This window comes from Perognathus longimembris, chromosome 1, assembly GCF_023159225.1.
Source record: "Perognathus longimembris pacificus isolate PPM17 chromosome 1, ASM2315922v1, whole genome shotgun sequence".
NCBI classification, from domain to species: Eukaryota; Metazoa; Chordata; class Mammalia; order Rodentia; family Heteromyidae; genus Perognathus; species Perognathus longimembris.
In genome coordinates, this window is record NC_063161.1 from 44,261,487 (window position 1) to 44,283,160 (window position 21,674).

Genomic DNA, 21,674 nt, shown 5'->3' on the forward strand with positions numbered 1-21,674 from the left:
TCATTCCTATGTTAGTAGGACTTGGCCTTGCAGGATCCACTGCCATGAGTATAGCTTCACCGAATTAACCTAGATATGGCTGAACTAGAAAAATCTATAAATCAGCTAGAGGAGTCCTTGGATTCACTGGCCGAAGGCATACTGCAAAACCATTGAGGATTGGATCTATTATTCCTAAAACAAGGAGGATTGTGCATTGATCTAGGAGAAACATACTGCTTTTACACCAACAACTCTGGTGTGATCAGGGACAGTCTAGCTACAGTACAAAAAAATAAGAGAGGGCTGAAATGTGGCCTAGTGGTAGGGTGCTTGCCTAGCATGCATGAAGCCCTGGGTTCAATTCCTCAGCACCACATAAACAGAAAAAGCTGGAAGTGGGGCTGTGGCTCAAGTGGTAGAGTGCTAGCCTTAAGCAAAAAGAAGCGAAGGACAGGGCTCAGGCCCTGAGTTCAAGCCCCAGGACTGGCAAAAACAAAAACAAAAATAAGAGAGAGACAAAAATTAATAAAAGACCAACAAGGTTGGTATGGCAGTTTTTTTAATTGGTTCCACTGGTTAATGTAGCCGGTAAAGGAGAACGCCACGCAGTATTCAGGCAGGAGAGAAAAGTTTATTACCGAACTGCTGGCCTGTGGCCAAGATCATCCATGGCCGGAGAGAAGGGAGAGAGAGCGACCCCCACCCAGCCCTGCTTTATTTAGGGCAGGGGCAAGGGGTGTGGCCAGGTGGATTAGGAGGTAACCTCAGGGAAAGGGGAGGTAACTGCCTCCAGGTCTGCAGGTTACCCAGGTAACTGGGTGGAGACTTAATGAGGTGGGGGCATCTGCATGTAGCCCTCAGGGAGAGGACCTAACATTCCAGCCTTTTAATAGTAATGAAAAAGGACGAAGACTCTCTCTGGCTGCTTCCTGCTGGCAAGGGGCATTGGCATTAGGGGTAAAAGGCAGAAATGTGGCCTCTCCTGGAGAAGGAGAGCAGCAGGGTCCCTTGGTGGTAGATGCCAGTCCTTGAATGAAGCCTGGAAGAAGTCTCATGAGGCAGGGGCTGGACAAAAAAAATATTAAGGCAAAAGGAAGGGTTTAGGGCACAAAATTAAAAATTGGATTACTTGGACAGTTCTTATACTCAGGCATGGACATTAGATGGACAAGCTACTATCTCTTGATCCCTCGGCTCTGATTAATTTTGAAAGGGCGAGACAAAGTGACTCCATTTAGGATGTGACATAATTCTCCTCTTACTCCTCTCCATGATCCTTGTTCCCTGAACTGGCTGAGTCCCAGGGATCTAGGTGCTTGTTGCTAGGATGGCTTGTCCCTGATGGCATTCACGGGGTTTGAACTCAGGGCCTGGGCACTGTCCCTGAGCACTTCTGCTCGAGGCTAGCACTCTACCACTTGAGCCACAGCTCCACTTCCAGCATTTGTCTGGTAAGAGATAAGTCTCTTGAGCCATGCTTCCAGCCTGGCTCTTCGCTGATTAATTGGGAGATGGAGTTTGAGAGAGATTTTCAGCCCTGGCTGGCTTCAAACTGCAATCCAAGGAGTCTGCCACAAAAGCCCTTTTTGATTTCCAATCAAAACAACAAGGAGACCAAGGGGACTAGAGCTTACCTGTACCTTGTCAAGAACTGACCAAATACTTGCCAGAATTCTGCAATGACAAAACTCAGTAGATGTGATGAGTTTTAGCACAGATATATAGCTAGATGGACATACTAACAAATGACGTTTACACATACATACACACATGGAACACACATACACACTGTGCACATAGGTTTTATAGCATGCAAAAATGAATTTCAGCACTAGAGTCTTTTGGAATTCCAATAGTAAATGACATTTTTTTTTTTGCCCAATATTTTAAAACCACGTGGTTGGTTAGAAAAACAATTTTGCTAGCAAACAACAATTTTCAGATTATCAAATGAAGAAACCATATTTTGATAAACTCCAGTGGGATGCCATGTTGAGGGGGGTGGCAGGACACAAACACACTAACAGAGAACACGTGGCATGGCATAATGGCGCCTGAGCTGATGCCTGTTAAACCCAATATTCACCACGTGGTCAATGCTAGAGAAAAGAACTTTTAAATATCTTTGCTGACAAAGCACATTGGTGGTCAAGCCTCAGTTTTGAAGGTCTGTGAAAAGAGGCAGCTTTGTGAGCAAGGCACACAAGGATGGTACGACTTGGGAATTTTATAAAGTAAGCAAGTAAGCAGGAAGATGAGAGAGAAAGAGGGAGAAAAAGGAAGAGAAAGAGAGGAAAAGAGAAAGAGAGAGAGACTGAATATAAGTGACTTCTAACCAATTACCATTGCAGTGGCAAAAACTGTATCTGAGCGAGTATTTCGAGCAGGCCTCATTGCACTGTCAAGAGGCGTGCTAGCAGTGTCCCAGCTCGGGTGTGACTGTGATGCAAAACCCAAAAAGCACGGGAGGGAGGCGCCTGGTGAGTGAATGAGCTTACAGGGCAGAAGCAGCAGGCAGAAGCGGTAGAAGCAGCAGGCAGAAGCGGCAGAAGCGGCGGACGGAGCGGCAGAGAACCGGAGCAGCAGCAGTTTCACTCACCAGGGTAGACAAGTGGTGTGGAGGTGGAGGTGGATGTGGAGGCCAGCAATGGTATTAGTGAAAAGTGCCTCGTGGCTACTCGCAGCAGTTCGGTTCGCAGAAAAAGGGCCGTCAGGACTGGGGATACTCCCAGAAAAAGGAGAAAAATAGATGGGAATTCCGCCTGTCCTGACTCTTAAGCCCTTCCCGAGTCACGGCACCATATATGTTAGGTTTTTAAAGTAGGTAGCCGGTAAAGGAGAACGCCACGCGGTATTCAGGCAGGAGAGAACATTTATTACCGAACTGCTGGCCTGTGGCCAAGATGATCCATGGCTGGAGAGAAGGGAGAGAGAAACCCCCACCCAGCCCTGCTTTAGTTAGGGCAGGGGAAAGGGGTGTGGCCAGGTGGATTAGGAGGTGACCTCAGGGAAAGGGGAGGTAACTGCCTCCAGGTCTGCAGGTTACCTAGGTAACTGGGTGGAGACTTAATGAGGTGGGGGCATCTGCATGTAGCCCTCAGGGAGAGGACCTAACAGTTAACAACCTTGATCTGTGTCCTGGCTGGACCCCTAGTCCTATTACTTGTGGCATTATTACTTAGACCTTGTGTTATTAATGCCATTACACAGTATGTTGAAATAGGATCCAGGCTGTAAAACTTATGATACTGCGAGCAAACTATAACCCAGTGTACAGTGCTGAAGTCAACTCAGATTAAAGATTTAATCTTGGAAAAAGAAAAGAAGGGAGCAAAATGAAAGATAAGCATGGATTCCTAAGTTTCCCTAGGACTGGGGTACCTAGAGTTTTAGTGTTTAAAATATAGTAGTTCCTGGGCTGGGAATATGGCCTAGTGGCAAGAATGCTTGCCTCAGATACATGAAGCCCTGGGTTCGATTCCTCAGCACCACATATATGGAAAATGACCAGAAGTGGCACTGTGGCTCAAGTGACAGCATGCTAGCCTTGAGCAAAAATAAGCCAGGGACAGTGCTCAGGCCCTGAGTCCAAGGCCCAGGACTGGCCAAAAAAAAATAATAATAAATAAATAAATAAATAAAATATAGTAGTTCCTAAACCTGCACCATTGTCACATATCTATTCACATCTTGCTTTGGGGAATTTTGTAATTATAACTCCTGCAAACACCTGACAGGCCAGAATGGCCCACCTGACACCAAATTGCCTTCCCAGAATCCATCTTCCCAATGGCATAGACTGTAGATGCAGAACAAAGGGAGAAAAACAGGAAATAACTATACCTGTTCATGGTTAAGATAGAGCTAACTTCGACCTTTGGCTTCTGTAAAATTAACTGCTAAATTCTGCTTCTGTGAATCAGCTTGCTTGCCTTTGATTGTGATTTTTGCCTTTATAAACCCCCTGCTACTAAGGTTTGGGGCTACTGGCTCCCTGAGCTGAGTTAGCCCAGGCTGATCATTTCACTCAATAAATGAACCTTGGTTTGAGACAAAGCATGGTGGTCTGGTTGTTGGTTTTTTTGGTGGGGGGGTTGCTCCATTTCTCTCTTCCCCCCCCCCCCCCCCGCCTGCCCCTCTCTCTCCCTTTCTCCCTCCCTCCCTCTCTGTGGTCCCTCAGGGCCTGGGCACTGTTCTTGAGCTCTTTTCTGCTCTAGACTAGCACTCTACTACAAGCCATAGCACCACTTCCGGGTTTTGTTTTTGGTTGTTAGAGGTAAGAGTTTCACAGACTTTCCTACCCATCTGGCTTTGAAAAGCAGTCTCCAGATCTCAGCCTCTTTTGTAGCTAGGATTACAGGTGTGAGACACCAGTGCTGGGGGCCCCATGGTTCTTTTTTTTTCCCCCTAGTCCTGGGCCTTGGACTCAGGGCCTGAGCACTATCTCTGGCTTCTTTTTGCTCAAGGCTAGCACTCTGCCACTTGAGCCACAGCGCCACTTTCGGCTTTTTTCTATATATGTGGTGCTGAGGAATCGAACCCAGGGCTTCATGTATATGAGGTGAGCACTTTACCACTAGGCCATATTCCCAGCTCCGCATGGTTCATTTTTAAATGTTAAAATATTTGGTAAGTTTAGAGTTTATTTTCTGGTAAAGAGGTTGGTATTTCCCTTTTCTTCCCAACTGTGCCCTACTCATAGCCATACACCACTCAATCCATTCTGTGCATTTCTTATGTTTTTGTTACTGTGTTTCTTTTTCCTATTCAATCTTGATACTTCCTTGACTCTGGGCAGTCAGGAGTCAGGTTTATCGATGGCCTCAGGTTTCAAAGCAGAGCTCCTGTCAGAATGAACTTTCTGGGGTTCCCCTTCGCTGCCAGTCCCAATCAGGGCAGGAAGGAGAAGGAGTCCTCTGAATGACTGCGAGTTTATTTCTCCATGTTTGTTGGGTACTGGGAAGAGGGGAAGGGCATGGCAGGGAGGAGAGGGGGGAGGCGGGGAGAAGGCTGTGACTATCTTTGTTAGCCAGCCAAGCATATTTCCCCCCCTGCTAGGACTAGTTCCTCTACCTCACCGTAGCCACCCAAGCTTTCCTTGAAACGAAATTAGAGTGCATCCCCGCCCCACCTCCTCCCAAAGCCATGCTGTCCATCCTAATGGGTGGACTTGGATGGGGACTAGACCCTTGGGATGATAAGATCTGGGGGCGATGGGGCAGCGAGTTAGGAAGCTGGACCTTCCGCGTCCGCTACGCGCCCGGGCAGTTCCCGCCGCGCCCGCCAGAGGGCGCCGCGTTTCTCCAATTCCCATCGTGTAGCGGGAGCTCTGCCGCAACTAGCCGGCGAGCCGAGCCGCGGTGCGGGCGCGGAGCCGGAGCCGGAGCCGGAGCCGGGCGGCGGCCCGCGTCCTCAGGGCCCTGCCAGCGGTGCCGGGGATCCCCGGCTTTGTTCTCGGGGCTGAGCTACGGCAGATTTTTTTTTTCCATTCCGTTTTCCCCATCATGGAACACCCCCGCGCTGAGGTCTACAAAGCCCCAGTCTGAAGGCGGGAGGAGGGAGAAAGCAGGACCCCCCACATCCGCAGGCTCCCGCCCGGCTCCCACATCAGACCGCCCCCGGCCCCTTGAGGACCCCCAGGCCGGGGCTGAGAGCCCGGCGCGGCCCGGACTGAAATCTTGCTGTGGCCTTAGAGCGTTAGACAGGTCAGTGCTTCCCCCCCCCCCCCCCACACACACACACGCCACGCGCGACGCGCGTGGGGAGGAGGCCCGAGGTGGAGGAGGCAGGAGATGCGCTAGCCGGTCCCCAGCGCAGCTCACCCCCGAAGCCACCCCAGGGGTTACTTCCTACCGGGTGAATCTGCATTTTTTTTCCTGACAGGCGAGGTATTGGAGCCGCCCCTCTGCAGCCCACCGCGGCCCAGGTGACGACCGCACGGCAGAGCGGGGTGGGGGGGGGGGTGAGGTGGGCCCGGGAGCCCCTGGGGTACGCCCGCCCGCCGCTTACCAAGCGGTGCTTTTGCTATTCGTGCGCCGCTGCATCAGCACGAACACAATCCCAGTCAATATCTGTGACATCAAGATGGGTGTGCGAGCGTAAACCGAGATGCGGAAGGACGCGGGGCGGGGGGGAGGAGAGGGGGAAGAGGCTGAGGGACCCACAGGGCTGGGGCGTGGGGTGGAGTGGGGTGGAGGTGGGGAATGAGGGGAGGAGGACCGAGAAAAGCACTCGCGATGCCAAGCCTGGCGCGGAGTGTCTAGTGGACGGCGTCCCGGGGGAGCCCGACTCAGGCCTCGGAGGTCGCCGAGGTCAAGGGCACCAGCCCTCCGCTTCTCCCCCGGCCCCCGCCTTTCTCACTCCGCACCCTCCCCTCCCCCTCCCCCCCCATCCCCAGGATGCGGCTGGGCCGCCGGGCCCTCTGCGCGCTGGTCCTGCTGCTCGCCTGCGCCTCGCTGGGGCTCCTGTACGTGAGCATCAGAGACGCACCGGGCCTCCGGACCCCTCTTGCGCTGTGGACGCCCCCACAAAGCCCCCCCAGACCTGAGCTGCTAGATCTTGCCCCTGAGCCCCGCTACGCACACATCCCGGTCAGGATCAAGGAGCAAGTGGTGGGGTGAGTGAGGGCGGCCTTGGTGCACCCACCGCTCGCTGGGGGTGACGGGAGCTTTTGTTTCCGCCAGCGCTGGGCTCTGGGGGTGCCTGCGTTCTGCTGACTGGTTGGGTGGAGCAGAGTGGGTTGTGGAGAAGGGTGGCTGAGGCTTGGGGCTGGAGCAAAATCTGCCCCTGAATGTTGTCATGGCGGAAGGTCCCTGAAAGATTGCCTGATGTCTTCATTCAGACTTGAGGTTCCACAGTGGTTTCTGTAGTAGCTCCTGAAATCCCGGAAACCTATTCTGACATCTCTGTGAAATGGCAGGTGTGAGGGATCCACTCCCGGGGACTGTTTTGTTTAAGGGGACAGATATTGGATGGGCAGAGCTGCCGAGCTCACTTCGGTTTGTTTTGTGGGATGGAGTTGTGTAGCTGGGCCCTGAAGACCTCCTCCTTCCCCCCTTCAGCTTGCTGGCTCAGAACTACTGCAGTTGCGAATCCAGTCCCGGGAGCCTGCTTCTCCCCTTCCAGAAACAGGTCCGAGCCATTGACCTCACCAAGGCCTTTGACCCTGAGGAACTGAAAGCTGCCTCTGCCTCCAGGGAACAGGAGTTTCAAGCCTTCCTTTCAAGGTACTGGTGCAAAAAGAGGGCACAACTCTGCGGGGGGGCAGAGGGGGGGAGAGCAGTGGAGGCATTTGTAATGACTGTGCCAGGAGAGAGCCCCTCTCCTCCTGACTCCTCCTCTGTGCTCCCCTTCCTCCACCACCAGGAGCCAGTCCCCAGCTGACCAGCTGCTCATAGCCCCTGCCAACTCCCCCCTCCAGTATCCCTTGCAGGGCGTGGAGGTCCCGCCCCTCAGGAGCATCTTGGTACCAGGTGAGGAAGCATGGCTCTAGAGAATGGCCTAGGCCATCATGGGAATGGCAGAGCTAGAGGAGGCATAGAAAAGGGGGAAGAGTGGGGTTGGAGGGGTGACCACTGATGAAAGGCCATCTCGAGTTCAGAAGGCAGCTTAGAAGGTGGGGGATGAAGGCAGAAGAAACTCTGGGGTTATCAGGAATTGCAGATAATGGGGAGGCTTGGGGAGGGGGCAAAGAATCTGTTCTTCCCTGACTGCAAAAAAAGACAGTACAGACCATTGAAGAAAAGATGGCATTTTGTCAGAAAGGAGTGAGAATCAATCACGCTAGACTGTAGTAGTCAATATGTTGCTGAGGACTGGACAGGAGAAGTAGAAAATTCTGTGTTGTGTGTAGTGAAAGGGAAGATTAAAAAAATCGGGGAAGGGGCTGGGAATATGGCCTAGAGGCAAGAGTGCTTGCCTCCTACACATGAAGCTCTCAGCTTCCCCAGCACCACATATATGGAAAACGGCCAGAAGGGGCGCTGTGGCTCAGGTGGCAGAGTGCTAGCCTAGAGCAGGAAGAGGCCAGGGATGGTGCTCAGGCCCTGAGTCCAAGGCCCAGGACTGGCAAAAAATAAAAAATAAAATAAAAATAAAAAAATTGGGAAAGAATTCAGGGCTGTCTGTGCAATTCTGGTCCCATCCTTTTCCCCAGGGCTGAGCCTGCAGGCAACTTCAGGTCAGGAAGTATACCAGGTGAGTGAAAACAAGAGAGGAAAGAGGTCTGGTGGGTTTGGAGAAAGCTGGGAGGGAGGAGACCACAGGGAAAGGGAATGGAGGAATCTGGGAGTCAACTTGTAAATCCATAGCCTCACCTTGTGCTCTCCAATCCCCTGTGCCAGGTGAACCTGACTGCCTCACTAGGCACCTGGGACGTGGCAGGGGAAGTGAGTGGAGTGACCCTTACTGGAGAGGGGCAGCCAGATTTTACTCTGGCCAGCCCAGGGTTGGACCAACTGAACCGGCAGCTTCAACTGGTCACTTACAGCAGCCGGAGCTACCAGGCCAACACCGCAGACACAGGTTCGAGGCATGGATGGAGGTGGGGTCAGGCTGGATGAACCGAAAGAATCCAGAAAAGCTGCAACAGGCAAATGACACAGGGCAATAGGCAGAGTTGCCCAGCCACACAATGGATGTTTCAGCTAGGCCAGAAGAGCCAGGGAGCGAGAAAAGGAGCCTTTGTTCATCTGGGGCCACAGCAGGCTGGAGGGAAACTGGAGCCTTGGGTGTGTCCCCACTTCTGGCCAATCATGGGGGGGGGGGGGCACCCAGGAAATGACCTGCATCAGGAGCCAGAGGTCTCAGGCTCTATTCCTAATCTACCCCTTGTGTCGGAGCAAAAGGCTTTACTTTCCTGAATCCTTATTTCTCCTCTGACAGAGAACAGATCTTAATCCCGTAGCTTCTCCCCGAATGTGGAGTGTTTGCCCCCCTTAGGGCCTTTGCATCCAACTGCTCTGCTCTGGGAAAGCTCTTACTCGGGATGTTTTGCCTGGCGGCTCCTTCTTGTCATTTAGATATGAACTCCAAATCTCTTAACTATTACATTGCTTGCTTTATCTTCTATTGACTCTTACCCACCCTTGAATTTCCTTATTTACTTAGCCTGGGACCAGGTTTCCTCTGAGCTTTGTTTGGTGCTGGGTCAATATGGGCAAGTTACTTTTCTGTACCTTCATTTTCTCTAGTAGGAATGTAATGGGGGCTTATGAGGACTGAATGAATCTGTCTATTTAAGGTATTTTTTTTTCAAAACTGGCACATAGTAAATGCTCATTATTAGTTTGCTCTTCATTGACTCTCATTCAGCAGTTAGAGTGCAAAGTCCAGGGAGTAAGAACCTTTGTTCTTTGTCCACCATGGCTTACAATGGAACACAGAGCAGGCACTTAGGGATTGGTGGAAAAGAGAGTGCTGTTGCAACCTGTAGGTACAATCCCATGCCCTTTATTCCCAGTTCGGTTCTCCACTGAGGGGCATGAGGCCACCTTCACCATCCGTATAAGACATCCCCCAAACCCTCGGCTGTACCCATCTGTGCCTCCACCCCAGGGAGGTGAGTGGTATGGAGGGATGGTAGCCCTGGGGGAGAGGAGACGTCTTCCTGTTTCTCTTTTCCCACTCTCCTCTCTCCCCATCCTGCGCCTCACTTCAGCCCAGTACAACATCAGTGCTCTGGTCACTATTGCCACCAAGACCTTCCTTCGCTATGATCGTCTTCGAGCACTCATCGCCAGCATCCGCCGCTTCTACCCCACGGTCACCGTGGTCATCGCCGACGACAGCGACAAGCCGGAGCGCGTCAGCGGCCCCCATGTGGAACACTATCTCATGCCCTTTGGCAAGGTGCGCAGCCAGCGAGGCTGAAGTGGGGCGCTGAGGACTCTGGGAGGCGGGGCATGTCCTTGATCCGTGCCACCAGGGCAGCCTGGCCAAATCTGCTTTAAAAACAAAAACAAAAACAAAACACAACCAAACGTACTTTCCCATCCTTGGAAAGCGCTCCGAAACGCAGAAAGGTCCACGGGTTCTTGCGAGAGGAGTCCGGGGAGAGGACGAGAGGTCCCAGCCTCCCGCCTTCTTCCCCTCTCCCCCAGGGCTGGTTCGCCGGGAGGAACCTGGCGGTGTCTCAAGTCACCACCAAATATGTGCTGTGGGTGGACGACGACTTCATCTTCACGGCACGCACTCGGCTGGAGAGGCTGGTGGATGTGCTGGAGCGGACGCCGCTGGACCTGGTAGGGAGGCCGGCAAGTGCGGGGTGGAGGAAGGGGCTTGCACAACAGGCCAGAGCCAAAGACCAGAGCTGCTGTCCAGAGGGGCGGGGCCCTGGGGTGGAAAGTTGGGAGGGGCAGTTGTCTGGATCCTGCAGGGGTGGGGGCGGAAGACCAGTGGAGGAGCAGGGAGCACCGATCTACCCTCCTAGGGTCCTCGGGCGCCGCCTGGAACCCCTTCCCCGCCGCCTCCCTGCAGGTGGGGGGCGCCGTGCGCGAGATCTCCGGCTTCGCCACCACGTACCGGCAGCTGCTGAGCGTGGAGCCCGGCGCCCCGGGCCTCGGGAACTGTCTCCGGCAAAAGCGCGGCTTTCACCACGAGCTGGTGGGTTTCCCAGGCTGCGTGGTGACGGATGGCGTGGTTAACTTCTTTCTGGCACGCACTGATAAAGTGCGCGAGGTGGGCTTCGACCCGCGCCTCAGCCGAGTGGCACATCTGGGTGAGTGGCGCCCCCTGCCCGGCAGGACCTGGAAGGACACCCCGCGCGGCGCTGGGCTGCACACAGGACAGTTGGGCATAGAAGGCACTGACCCCCTTCTGCTTGCCCATGCTGGTCACTGCCACCCTCGCCCCCAAGGCAGTTCTGCAAAGATCTACCAAGATTCGCACCCTGGAGGGTCCTGAGGCTTGAACTCAGGGCCTGGGTGCTGTCCCAGAGCTCTCTTTTTGCTCAAGGCTGGTGCTCTACCACTTGAGCCACAGCTCCACTTTGGCTTAATTTCCAAGTCGTTTATTGAAGAGGAAAGTCTCACAGACTTTCCTACCCAAGATGGCTTCAAACCCAGATCTTCAGATCTCCACCTCCTGAATAGCTAGGATTACAGGCCTGAGCCACCAGCATGCCTTTTAAAACCAATGCCCAGCACAGGGGCTGGATCTGCCTTGAAGTTGACCACCAGTGTCACTGCCACAACCACCCCTATCCACTGCCTCCCCTAATTAGGAGGGCACACTCAGGGGACCCCATCCAGCATTTAGTGCATCTCTGAGAATAGGAAGTAGTTTATTTGTTTGTGTTAACTTTTCAAAGTACAAGTATACAGATGCCATTTTCTAAAAGAGTACAGCTGAGAGGGAATGGGGTTATTCAGGTGCTAAGGTTCTTCCAAGTGGTGTCTTTCTTTGCCTAGGCACTCCCATACCCTCAATTCAGTTCTCCCTCCAGGGTTGTTGGCCTATTGTTCACTGCATGTTCTTTCCACCCCTAGAATTCTTCCTGGATGGCCTTGGTTCCCTTCGGGTTGGCTCTTGTTCCGACGTCATTGTGGATCATGCATCAAAGTTGAAACTGCCCTGGGTGTCGAGGGACGCCGGAGCAGAGACTTATGCCCGATACCGGTACCCAGGATCACTGGATGAAAGTCAGGTGGCCAAACACCGCCTGCTCTTCTTCAAACACCGGCTGCATTGCATGACAGCTGAATGATGGCCACTTGGGGCCTTCCCCTTTCCAGGCTGGACCTGCTTCCTCATCCCTGCCAGGAATTTCCAGCAAACCTCTCCACCCCAGGAGCACGCCACAATTTCCCCTCCCCTTCAGAACCCAATTCCAAGTAGGGGCTTGTCCTGGTGACAAGCCTCCTCCTTTTCTGTAAGTGCCCAGGGGCCTGATGGAGCCATAACCTCTCCCACAGCCAGTGCCAAGTTCTCCCCTCGACACCCCATTCTATGGGGCAGGAACTGAGGGGTTCACTTTCCAAGTGCCAAAGAGCCCAGGAGGACTCTAAGACCCTGAAGTGAAAACATGCTCCTCTCATCTCCTTGGACCTGAGGGTGGTCGGGGAGTTCCCAATGTGCAATCCCAGGGCCGTGTACCCCATTCCCAGCTCTGGATCCAGACTGTACACCAGCTCCAGCCCTCCCCTCCCCAGAGAGCACTGTGACTCTGGAGCTCCAAGGGGCTGGTGAACACATGGTGAAAGCCACTTGTACTTGTGTCTCTGAGGTGCTGTGGGTGGGTGGGTGGGGACACTGGGCATTCCCATTGCTGACATTCAGACCCACCTCACAGACCCCAGAGGTGTTCGGCTTTAGTTTATTGGTGACATTAAATAAGGAGGCTCAGGGACCATGGCCCTCCTCGCACATACATTGTTGGGGCAATCCACACTGACATAATTCAGTCACACCCACACTGTGCAAATCTTTTGGCCAGTGAGTTCCTGGAGAAGAAAGATAAGTCAGGAATAGATTTAGAACCCCTCCCATCACCATGATTAAGCAGGGCTTTGTAGCACACCACCCCTTTGAGACCTTAGTTCTTCAGTTCTTTACCCACAGTTTGGCCAGTCTCTCCTTGACTTAGTCTTAAATCCACTATTCTCTTCCTCTTTACTCCTCCCCCGCCCCTTTTTTTTGCCAGTCTTGGGGCCTCATCTCTGGGCCTGGTTCCTGTCACTGAGCTTCTTTTGCTTAAAGTGAATGCTCTACCACTTGAGCCACAGTGCCACTTCTAGATTTTTTTGAGTCATTTATTTGAGAGAAGAGTCTCATGGACTTTCTCACCTGGGCTGATCTTCAGATCCCAGCCTCATGAGTAGCTAGGATTACAGACATGAGCCACCCGTACCCTGCATTGCTTTGCTTTTTCACTCAAGGCTGGCACTCTTCCACTTGAGCAATATCTCTACTTCTGGCTTTTCTTCTGGTCCATTGGAGATAAGAGTCTCATAGACTCTTCTGCCCAGGCTGGCTTTGAACAATGATCCTCAGATCTCAGTCTCCAAAGTAGCTAGAATTAAAGATACAAGCCACCAGCACTACTTCTTTCATATTTTCTTTTTTGTGTTGGTCCTTTGGCTTGTACTCAGGGCCTAGGTGCTGTCTGTGAGCTTTTGTGCTCAAGGCTAGCACTCTACCACTTGAACCACAGCTCTACTTCTAGTTTGTTGGTGCTTAATTGAAGGCAAGAGTCTCATGGACTTTTCTGTTGGAGATGGCTTCAAACCAAGATCCTCAGACCTCAGCCTCCTGAGTAGCTAGGATTATAGATGTGAGCCACTGGTGCCCAGCTACTCCTTGATTTTTCTCCTCATCCTTTTCCTAAGTCTTCTTCATCCACTCTTCTCTAGCCCAACACCTGCTTCCCACTCCTGACACTCTTATCCCTTACCAATCTCTCCAGCGCATGTGCAGCTGCATCCTGAACACTCACAAAGAGTTGTTCTGGGGTCACTCTGTTCAGAAGTCCTGCCCGGGCCAATGTCTCCAACACTGAGGCTGTAAGGAGAGGGTATCAGCCTCTGGGGCCAAAATTCACACTGTGTCCTCTTCCCTCCCTGAAGTGTCCACATCCTGTCACCAGCCCCTCCTTCCCTTACCATTACATTGAGCCAGCAAAAGGTGGATCCCAGCATCCTGGCATCGGCTGGCGAGCTGCAGGACAGAACAGACAGGTGAACTGTCAGATCAAAGGGGATGAGCGGGATAATGGCTTTCTTCATCCACCCACTTCCTCACCTGTGCCACTTCTCTGGCTCCAGCAGCATCTACAAAGGTGACACCACTGAAGTCTAGGACCACCACTCTGACAGGTTCAGCAGCTAGGATGGGAGAAGGCAGGAGGTCCCACATGCCTCCATGCATCATGCCCAAATCTCCCTCCTTGCCATCCCATCTCACCTGCATCAGAAGGGCCATCTGGCTTTGGAGAATCCTAGAAGTAGAGAAAGGGGGTCACCTTCCTCGCAACACAGGCATGGACATGAGCTCCTTGGGCAAGCATCTGCTGCAGAACATACACCAACCTCCCAAACCCAAGCACCCACATGCCTCCGTGGTCAGAGCTCTCACCTTGCCTTGTTCTCCAAGCCCCAGATGCCATTCCAAGAGGCGACGAAATTGCCCTCGGGTCCCAAAGTAGAGTGGTGTTGGATAGCTCAAGATGCAGAGACCGGGGACCTGGAGGAGCTAAGGGGTGAGAGGGTCAGAGAAACACCCTAGCCTAATTTCCCTTTCTTCATTGACTCAAGCCTTCCCACCTTGTGACTTTCTCTGAGTGGTCTGTAGAGTTCAGTCCCCTCAGCCAGTCCAAGCGCCAGGAACTGCACCCTGGGGAAGAAGCTGGATCAGATTCCCAGCCTTACCTGGCCTAAAGAATCACCCCCACCCCCCAACTGCCATGTCTGTCCTTTCCCTTCATCTTAACTCTGCACATCTGTATACCTACCTCTGGGTACGGCAGACCACTGTCATCATGGAGAAGACCACGCCCACAGCCAGGCCCAGATCCACGTTCAGGGTCACTACAGCCACCCAGGTGACCACCCATACGGCCTGCAGGATGTGGATTGGGGAAAGACTGGGCTCCAAGGGCAGTGACTACCAGGAAAAGTGATGGGGAGGGATGGTCCAGGAGGAATTAGGAAGTATGACAGAAGGAAAGGACAGGGTTGACTCTGTGGGATGCATAGTAACTGTAGTACCCTCTGACCATATACCAGAGGGGAGGTTACAAATACTCAAGTCGAGGAGCTTAGTGGCGAGGCACTTGCCTAACATTCATGAGGCCCTGGGTTCAATCCCCACCCACCCACAAAGCCCCCAGACAAATATTCAGGCATGAAGGGTTCATCTCACCCTTCACCTTGTCTCTGAGGAATGTGAGTTGAGGAACTTAGGACTAAGACTATAGCTTCAGCCCAGGCTGGAGGCTGGGGGTGCTGAGGAGATAGGGAAGGGCAATTGGGGGATTCTGTTTGTATGTCTCACAAAATCCATGCGGCTGATATGCCATAGCTGCGGGAGCTCTTGCATCTGGAAGAACATCTGACGCATGCTGGAGATGTTGATGCAAGCCAGGACAGCCTCGGGGGCAGAGGAGATGGGCTGATTACCCTCAGTGTCCTGGAAGGTAGCCCCCTTTCCTCTGGTATCCCCACACCGCCTCTGCTCCTTACCTTGGGCAGATAGTAAAAGAAGGGCCCCAGCCATAGCAGCACTGACAAGACCACCATGCAGGAGAAGAGGCCTGCCAGCTAAAGGGAGAGAGGAACAGAGGGAGGGAGGAAGCTTCCTCCACCCCCACTCCTGTGGGAGCACTAGTCTTTCTGTGCACTCTGCCTCAGCTCAGGAAATCTCCCTCCTTCTACACACATAGCCCTGACTTTAGCCCTCCCCTTCCTCCAATTCAACGATGACTATTCATCACCCTTCCCTGATTATGTGCAGCTCAAAATCTCTATTATTGTGTGTGTGTGTGTGTGTGTGTGTGTGTGTGTGTGTGTGTGTGTGTGTGCGCGCGCGTGTGCACGCGCGCGCATGCCAGTTTTAGGATTTAAATTCAGGGGCCTGGGTGCTGTCCCCAACCTTTTTTTTTTTTGTCCCCAACCTTTTTTGCTCAAGGTTAGTGCTCTAATGCTTGAGCTTCACCTCCACTTTTGGCGTTCTTTGGTGGTTAAATGGAGATAAGAGTCTCATGGACTTTGCTGCCTGGGCTGGCTTTGAACCTTGATTCTCAGACCTTAGCCTCCAGAGTAGCTAGGATTAGAGGCATTCACCATTGGGCCTGGGCTGGATAAGATATCTAGTTTTGTAACCCACTTCCATTTTAAAAGCCATTCTTGGATCACCCTTAGAGCGCCAGCAAAGGAAAGGAAACCAGAAATATTAAAAGAAGATTTTTATGTAATAGTTCTTTTTAAGAGAAAAAAAACCATGAAAAAAATCAGAATTTTACCCTCTTAAAGGTACGGTTTTTATTTCCTATGACATCTGAGGCGCCACAAACTTTTTCAGGGCTTAATGTCTACAAAGGTCTTTAGGGATCCTTGGTGTCTCCTATGTCTTCTCTCCTCCATGCCCTCACTCCTTCTCCCTCACATTCCTACCCTCCTCTATATTGATGCCACCAGGGTAATTGCCAACTCTCCATCTGTTTCTCCACCCCCACCACCTGGCCTCAGTATCCCACCCTTTCTCCTCACCTGTGTATTACCACCAGCATCCACTAGTAGGCTGGTGGTAGCCAGTGTCGCTGAGTTAGGAAAGCAAGAGAAGAGGGAGGAAAGGAGGTTGGAGACACCATGGGCCAAGAGCTCCTGGAGGGATACAGTGAGTTAAAGAGGAATGAGACACTGGCATGGGGGGAGTATGGTTGAGGGGTTATCTTCTGAATGAGGTTGGAGGGAGTGCCCACAGTCAGAATCTCACCTGGTTGGGATCAATAGTGTAGTTATACTTGTCTGCATAGATGGAGGCCAGCGAAGTGGATACAGCAAAAGCAACCAGTGCAATGGGCAGAGAGTCAGCCAGAATCCTGGGCAGCTCCACCATGCTGGGGAGAAGGGGTTGAGGAAATCTGGGAGAAGAAAGGATCCACCATGAGGGTGGGTAGGGTGCTACCAGGAGATAGGAAAGGAAGGGCAAATAGAGTGGGGCAGGACAAGGGGAAATGTTTTGTGAGAGATCTGGAAGAACAAAGGCAGTTGTCTTTTCTTTCTCTCTTACCCTTCAGGCAACAGCCCCACTACCTGGACGTTGTATCTCGTGTCCAGGGAAGAGGTGTAGCAGAGCACAGAGGCCAAAAGCACCTGGGAGAAGAGAACACATTAGGATCTAGGAGAAGATGAGGATGCTGGGAGAGGCTAGAAGGGGCTCAACGTGAAAGAGCATACCACTGTGAGGCTAGGTGGCCTTCAGAGCCTACCAATTGGTAGAGCTGCAGTGCATTTAGAATGGGTGTGTGACAGCTCATTCAGAGTGAAGGAATGTGAGGAAAGAGTCATGAGGAATGCCTGGGACTATAGAGAGTCAGTAAGAGAAGAATGGAGTCGGTATAGAGGAAAAAAGGCCCTACTTCCTGTAGGTGCAGTGGATATCAAAGGTGTAATGGAAGTAATGTAATGTCACTAGGGAAATTAGATTATATCTATGTGCGTATGTGTGCCTGTGGAGACATGGAATGTTTTTAGTTGGGGAGAGAGAGCAATCTAGGTGGGGTCTGGAAATGAAGAAAACACTGAATTACAAGGAAGAGAGAAGGTGCAATGGTGAGCAAGACCTTAAGGTGACACTGTAGGGTGGTGGAGGATGGCATTCAGAGAGCTCTAGAGGGGTCTTGGAAAGACTGAATGGGACAGTGCAGGTGGCAGGGTTCTTGTATGGCAAGGCTGGGGAAGGAGGCCTGGCAAGCTGGAGAGTGAACAGGTCCTCCAGCCTGCAACATCTCCGCATTCCACAAGGGGGCAGCAGCGGTCAGATCCCACAGGATGGGCCTGGTCTGAGCAGGGTCTGGGCAGGGCAGGGAGGCGGGAGGCTGCTGGTTCTCACCATGACAACTTCCCCTGGGATCGGAGTGGGTAACCTGTCCCGGAATCTCACGTTCAATTCCTTGACTGGCACAAGTAGCGCCAGGCTAAGCGCTGAGATGGTCAGTTCGGCTGGACTGCTCTGGGGCAGAGCTGTGAGCACAGCGGCCAGCGTCTGCAAGCGGGAGCCGGGAGCACAGGGCCCTTGCCAGGGCTGACTGCCCCCTTCCCACCTTGGCGCCCACCCATCAAAGCTCGGCAAAGTTCTCTCCAGAGGTCAACCAGGCCTTCCACCTCCACAGCCTTGGGTCTATAACCTCTTTCCTCCACCCACCTGCATCATACTTGCCCCTTTCTCTAGTCCATCCTCCTCTACAGGCATCCCTCCTCCACCTCCAGCCTCCTCCACTTCCATCCTCTTCCACCTTCATCCTTCCTCCACCTCCACCCTTCCCCCACCCCATCCTCCTCCACCTCCATCCCTCCTCCACCTCCACCCCTCCTCTACCTCCATCCCTCCTTCACCTCCATCCCTCCTCCACCTCCACCCTTCCTCTACCTTCACCCCTCCTCCACCCCTCCCCCACCCCATCCCTCCTCCACCTCCATCCTTCCTCCACCTCTATCCCTTCTCCACCCCACCCTCCTCCACCTCCATCCTTCTTCCATTTCCATCCTCCTTCTCCCCACTCCCATCCCTCCTCCACTTCTATCCCTATCCCTCCCCCACCCCACCCTCCCCCACCCCATCCTTCTCCTCCCATCCCTCTTCCACCTCCATCCTCCCCCACCCCACCCTCTTCCTCCCCATCCCTCCTCCCCTTTGAGTTTCCCTCTTTCTGGAGGACCTCTGAGAGCACTTTTCTCCCATCCCCACCTTGAAGAGAGAGAAGCAGCCGATCTGGCGTGGGAGAGACAACCCCAAAAGACTTGGCAGCTGGGACACGAGGACATGCAGTGCGGCGCCACTGGTCAGCGCCTTGACCACGGGCTCGGATAGGAAGATGGATAGGACACCCAGCTGCAGCACAAACATCCCCAGCTACATGGGGGGAGATATATAGTCACCAATGTAATAGGGAGGTCAGATCTGGCCAGTGCCATCATTAACTGTGGAGGGACTTCAGGTTGACTCCAGCTCAGATTAGAGCAGAAGCCAACTCCATCTCCACTAAGCCCTCCCCCACCCTATTCAGGGAAGCTCCTCTTTATTATGATAAGATATGTAGATTGACCACCTGAGGCCTGGGAGCTTCAAGAGTACCTGTGAGTAGGCGTATCCACCTGCATCAGGTGAACCCTGCCAAATCCATGGTCAATTCTAACTAGAATGATAGGTTAGTTCAAATAGATATTATGAGACAGACTGTAACTCTACTGGCCACCTGCGTGCGGCCTAGCATGCTCTGTAAGTGTTGTATCTTCATTGGTCACCTGCGTGTGGCAAGTTTGTCTGTGATGTTTGCCTTATAACCATGCTGGAAGGCCACACGGACACGCAGTTCCAGCTCCCGAGTCTGGGCTGCACAGGTGTACGCAGTTCCAGCTCCTGAGTCTGGGCTGCATGGGTGTGAGCGGTTCCAGCTCCCAAGTCTGGGCTGCACACGTACACGCGGCTCCAGCTCCCGAGTCTGGGCCCTGATCCTACACACGTGGTCAGCAGCTCCAGTTGGGCTGCGACCAAGGCCGGTCGGTTCACTTTTTGTTCACTTTTTACTTCCCCAATAAATCTCTCTTTTTGTCATCTTGTAGCTGGAGACTGTGTGGTGAACTCTTGGGGGAACCAGGAATCCCCTCCCTTGGGGGGCACCCCATTTCATTGTAGCGAACCCCCACTCTACTTCAACCAACAGCAAAGGCCCAAGCAGCCCAGCTAGAGCCTAGAGCCTCAGGTTGCTTGTGGGCGTCTCAGCCCCAAGGACCAGAGCGGGAGGCTTGCCCCACCCCAAACCAGTTTCCCTGGTCCCCTAGTATGCTTCCAAACTCCAGGGCTCTCTCTCACCATCAGTGCCCCGCTCCCAAAGGCCACAGCTGCTGCCACCCCAACTCGCTGAGCATCCAATTGTTCCCTCTCACTTCCACTAAGGTTTCCTGCAACAGGCTCAGGCACCAGGCGCTCCACTGCAGAGCCTGTCATGAGGCTGAGCACTGCAAACGTTCCTGGAGTCAGAGGACAAATGCACCCATCAGTAGCTGTGCACCTGGGGGGAGGGGGAGGGGAATAACCCAGGGTCCTGGGGTGCCCCTGTCAGACCCATCTCTTAGAAAGCTGTTGCCTGCAAAAAGGCCATAGGACCATGAGCTGCTAGTAGAGAAAACAAATCCATGGGGAGGAGAAGAGGGGGGAGGGGAGGAAGTATCTCTCCTATAGAACATATATGCTCCTTCCTGTAAGGACTGCCCCCCACCACTCTGTTCCCTTCTAAACTGAATCTCACTGGACTCAGGGAAGTTCAAGTAAACTCCCACCTCTTTGCACCTGCCCCAGCATGCCTAGGTGAGAGTTCCCTGGAATACCAGAAGGAGACCTCACCATGTTGTCCATTCTCACCCCACAAAGGAACAGTATCATGGGCAGTCCCACTTACCTGTGGACAGGTGTCTCCCAGTGCCCAGCAAGCTGTAGATGAGGACTGGGAAGAATGAAGTATAGAGTCCAAACACCGGGGGCACGGAGGTGAGGAGGGCAAAAGCCATTCCTGGGAAGTGAGGGGTGGAAAGACTCCTCTGTGTGGAAGATACAAGATTGGGGGATGGTCTCTGAGCCCCATTCTGTCCTACACTCTTAGGCTGGCACCAGAGGTGGTGAGCTGCACCACACGAGAGAACTGAGGGGTTAATAGGCCACCCTGGGAGGTCTTGATGCTGACAAGGTCACAGAGCCTTGCTCCTGCGTCCTGGGGGAGACTCTTTCCAGTTCCTTCAACCGGAACCCTCCAAGACTTGGCTCGAGGGACTGCGCAGATGAGAAGGGATGGGGGTGGGGATCTGATGGGGTTCCACAACTATTCTCCTCCAATTTGGCCTCAAATCCCTCTGTCTAAACCCTCGGCCTGGGTTCTCAGCTCCACACCCTACACCCCTACCCCAAGCCCTCAAGAGTTTAGACACAAACACACACACGCACCACACACACACGCACCACACACACACACACACACACACACACACACACACACACACACACACACACACACACACACACACAGGCTGCCTCTTACCCTGGGGTACATGCACAACTCCCACGGTCACTCCGGCCACTGCATCCCCAAGTGCCCAGGCCCGCCAGCGATACTGAGGCAGCCAGCGCAGCGGGGGCAGCCGAGCCTGCAGCAGGTGCCACGCCCCCAGCCAGGAACAAGTGCGGGCTCGCTGCCTCCATCGCCCGCACAGCCTGAGCAATCGGGGTTCCGCAGGTAGCTCAGGCTCCTGCTCCGTATCCCCGAAAAGCTGCTGGAACCGAGCCTCGGTGAGAGGTTGCCTGATCCTGGTGTCTAGGGGGGACTGAGGGTGGGAGGCCTCTCCGGGACCTAGGGAGGTCCTGCTCCCCGGGAGCCCACTCATTTTGTCCTCCACCCTCTCCTCCTCCTCCTGGTCTTAAATACCCTTCCACCAACTAGCGCCGAGTCCGGCCTCTAGGAAGCAGTGGCCAATCCTGTTGTGGAGGGCGTCCTCTCTTGGGGAACTCTTGGGTCAGGCTTCCGTGCACAGAATCCCTATATTAGGTGTTTCCTCAGACATTCTGAGCCAGCGCTGACCACTTCCAGCAAGTGTCCTGGGCACTCAGGTGACTGCAGAAAGGAATGGAGACCACAGACACAGACCCCCCCCCCCAACAATCTCCAACATCTACCATTTACCACTCTATCATGTGATGCCTAACATTTCTGGCGGGTTCCTGTCCCTATCTGTACTTTGAGCAGAAACAGAGAGTGCTCCTGCTGGGTCATTGGCTCCTCCCTGAGGCACTGCATCCTTCCACAGAGTATAAAATTCAGTGCTGATTGGGACCCCTTGGTCAGAGCCAAGTCCTCAGAAACCTGGCCCCAGGATAGAAAGCAGCCAAATGTATTGATCAAGGACAACAACAGAGAGCCACCACCCACAACACTGCAGGGAAAATACTGAACTGACAGGAAATTTGGATTTTTGCTTCTTAGAACTAAC

At 53.2% G+C, this 21,674-nt stretch overlaps 2 protein-coding genes across 4 annotated transcripts; one reads left to right on the forward strand and one right to left on the reverse strand.

Moving 5' to 3' along the window:
- The first annotated feature begins 5,198 nt into the window (after positions 1-5,198).
- Positions 5,199-12,173, forward strand: B4galnt1 (beta-1,4-N-acetyl-galactosaminyltransferase 1). The gene is made up of 12 exons (XM_048360823.1): positions 5,199-5,687; positions 5,866-5,908; positions 6,380-6,598; positions 7,044-7,208; positions 7,348-7,454; positions 8,138-8,178; positions 8,325-8,505; positions 9,443-9,541; positions 9,641-9,831; positions 10,083-10,223; positions 10,459-10,699; positions 11,469-12,173. The coding sequence occupies exons 3-12, from the start codon at positions 6,381-6,383 to the stop codon at positions 11,684-11,686; spliced, it is 1,602 nt and encodes a 533-aa protein (XP_048216780.1). The 5' UTR covers positions 5,199-5,687; positions 5,866-5,908; position 6,380; the 3' UTR covers positions 11,687-12,173.
- Positions 12,174-12,288: 115 nt separating this feature from the next.
- On the reverse strand, positions 12,289-21,510 carry LOC125362126 (solute carrier family 26 member 10-like). 3 transcript variants are annotated; one of them, XM_048360800.1, is made up of 18 exons: positions 20,729-21,510; positions 20,096-20,206; positions 19,510-19,667; positions 18,385-18,549; positions 17,530-17,682; positions 16,708-16,790; positions 16,411-16,558; positions 16,185-16,298; positions 15,159-15,236; positions 14,971-15,066; positions 14,429-14,535; positions 14,241-14,310; positions 14,053-14,169; positions 13,882-13,915; positions 13,720-13,802; positions 13,581-13,635; positions 13,373-13,479; positions 12,289-12,422 (listed from the first exon to the last, which is right to left on the reverse strand). In XM_048360800.1, exons 1-18 carry the CDS (start codon positions 21,069-21,071, stop codon positions 12,384-12,386), a joined length of 2,061 nt encoding a protein of 686 aa, XP_048216757.1. In that variant the 5' UTR covers positions 21,072-21,510; the 3' UTR covers positions 12,289-12,383. The 3 variants fall into 3 exon arrangements, with proteins under 3 accessions (XP_048216757.1, XP_048216751.1, XP_048216765.1); XM_048360794.1 differs by lacking the exon at positions 12,289-12,422 and having other exon boundaries at positions 13,165-13,479; XM_048360808.1 differs by lacking the exons at positions 12,289-12,422; positions 14,971-15,066; positions 15,159-15,236 and having other exon boundaries at positions 13,165-13,479.
- Positions 21,511-21,674: the final 164 nt, after the last annotated feature.

What these genes read in the sequence shown, in the direction of transcription:
- B4galnt1 (XM_048360823.1), top strand. Translation starts at nt 6,381, where the DNA reads ATGCGGCTGGGCCGCCGGGCCCTCTGCGCGCTGGTCCTGCTGCTCGCC. An exon ending in TTTCAAGCCTTCCTTTCAAG is followed by an intron (nt 7,209 to 7,347) that starts GTACTGGTGCAA and finishes CTCCACCACCAG; the next exon opens with GAGCCAGTCCCCAGCTGACC. An exon ending in TGTGCCTCCACCCCAGGGAG is followed by an intron (nt 9,542 to 9,640) that starts GTGAGTGGTATG and finishes GCCTCACTTCAG; the next exon opens with CCCAGTACAACATCAGTGCT.
- LOC125362126 (XM_048360794.1), bottom strand. Translation starts at nt 21,071, where the DNA reads ATGAGTGGGCTCCCGGGGAGCAGGACCTCCCTAGGTCCCGGAGAGGCC. An exon ending in ACACTATTGATCCCAACCAG is followed by an intron (nt 16,299 to 16,410) that starts GTGAGATTCTGA and finishes GTATCCCTCCAG; the next exon opens with GAGCTCTTGGCCCATGGTGT. An exon ending in GGCTTGGAGAACAAGGCAAG is followed by an intron (nt 13,916 to 14,052) that starts GTGAGAGCTCTG and finishes CTCTACTTCTAG; the next exon opens with GATTCTCCAAAGCCAGATGG.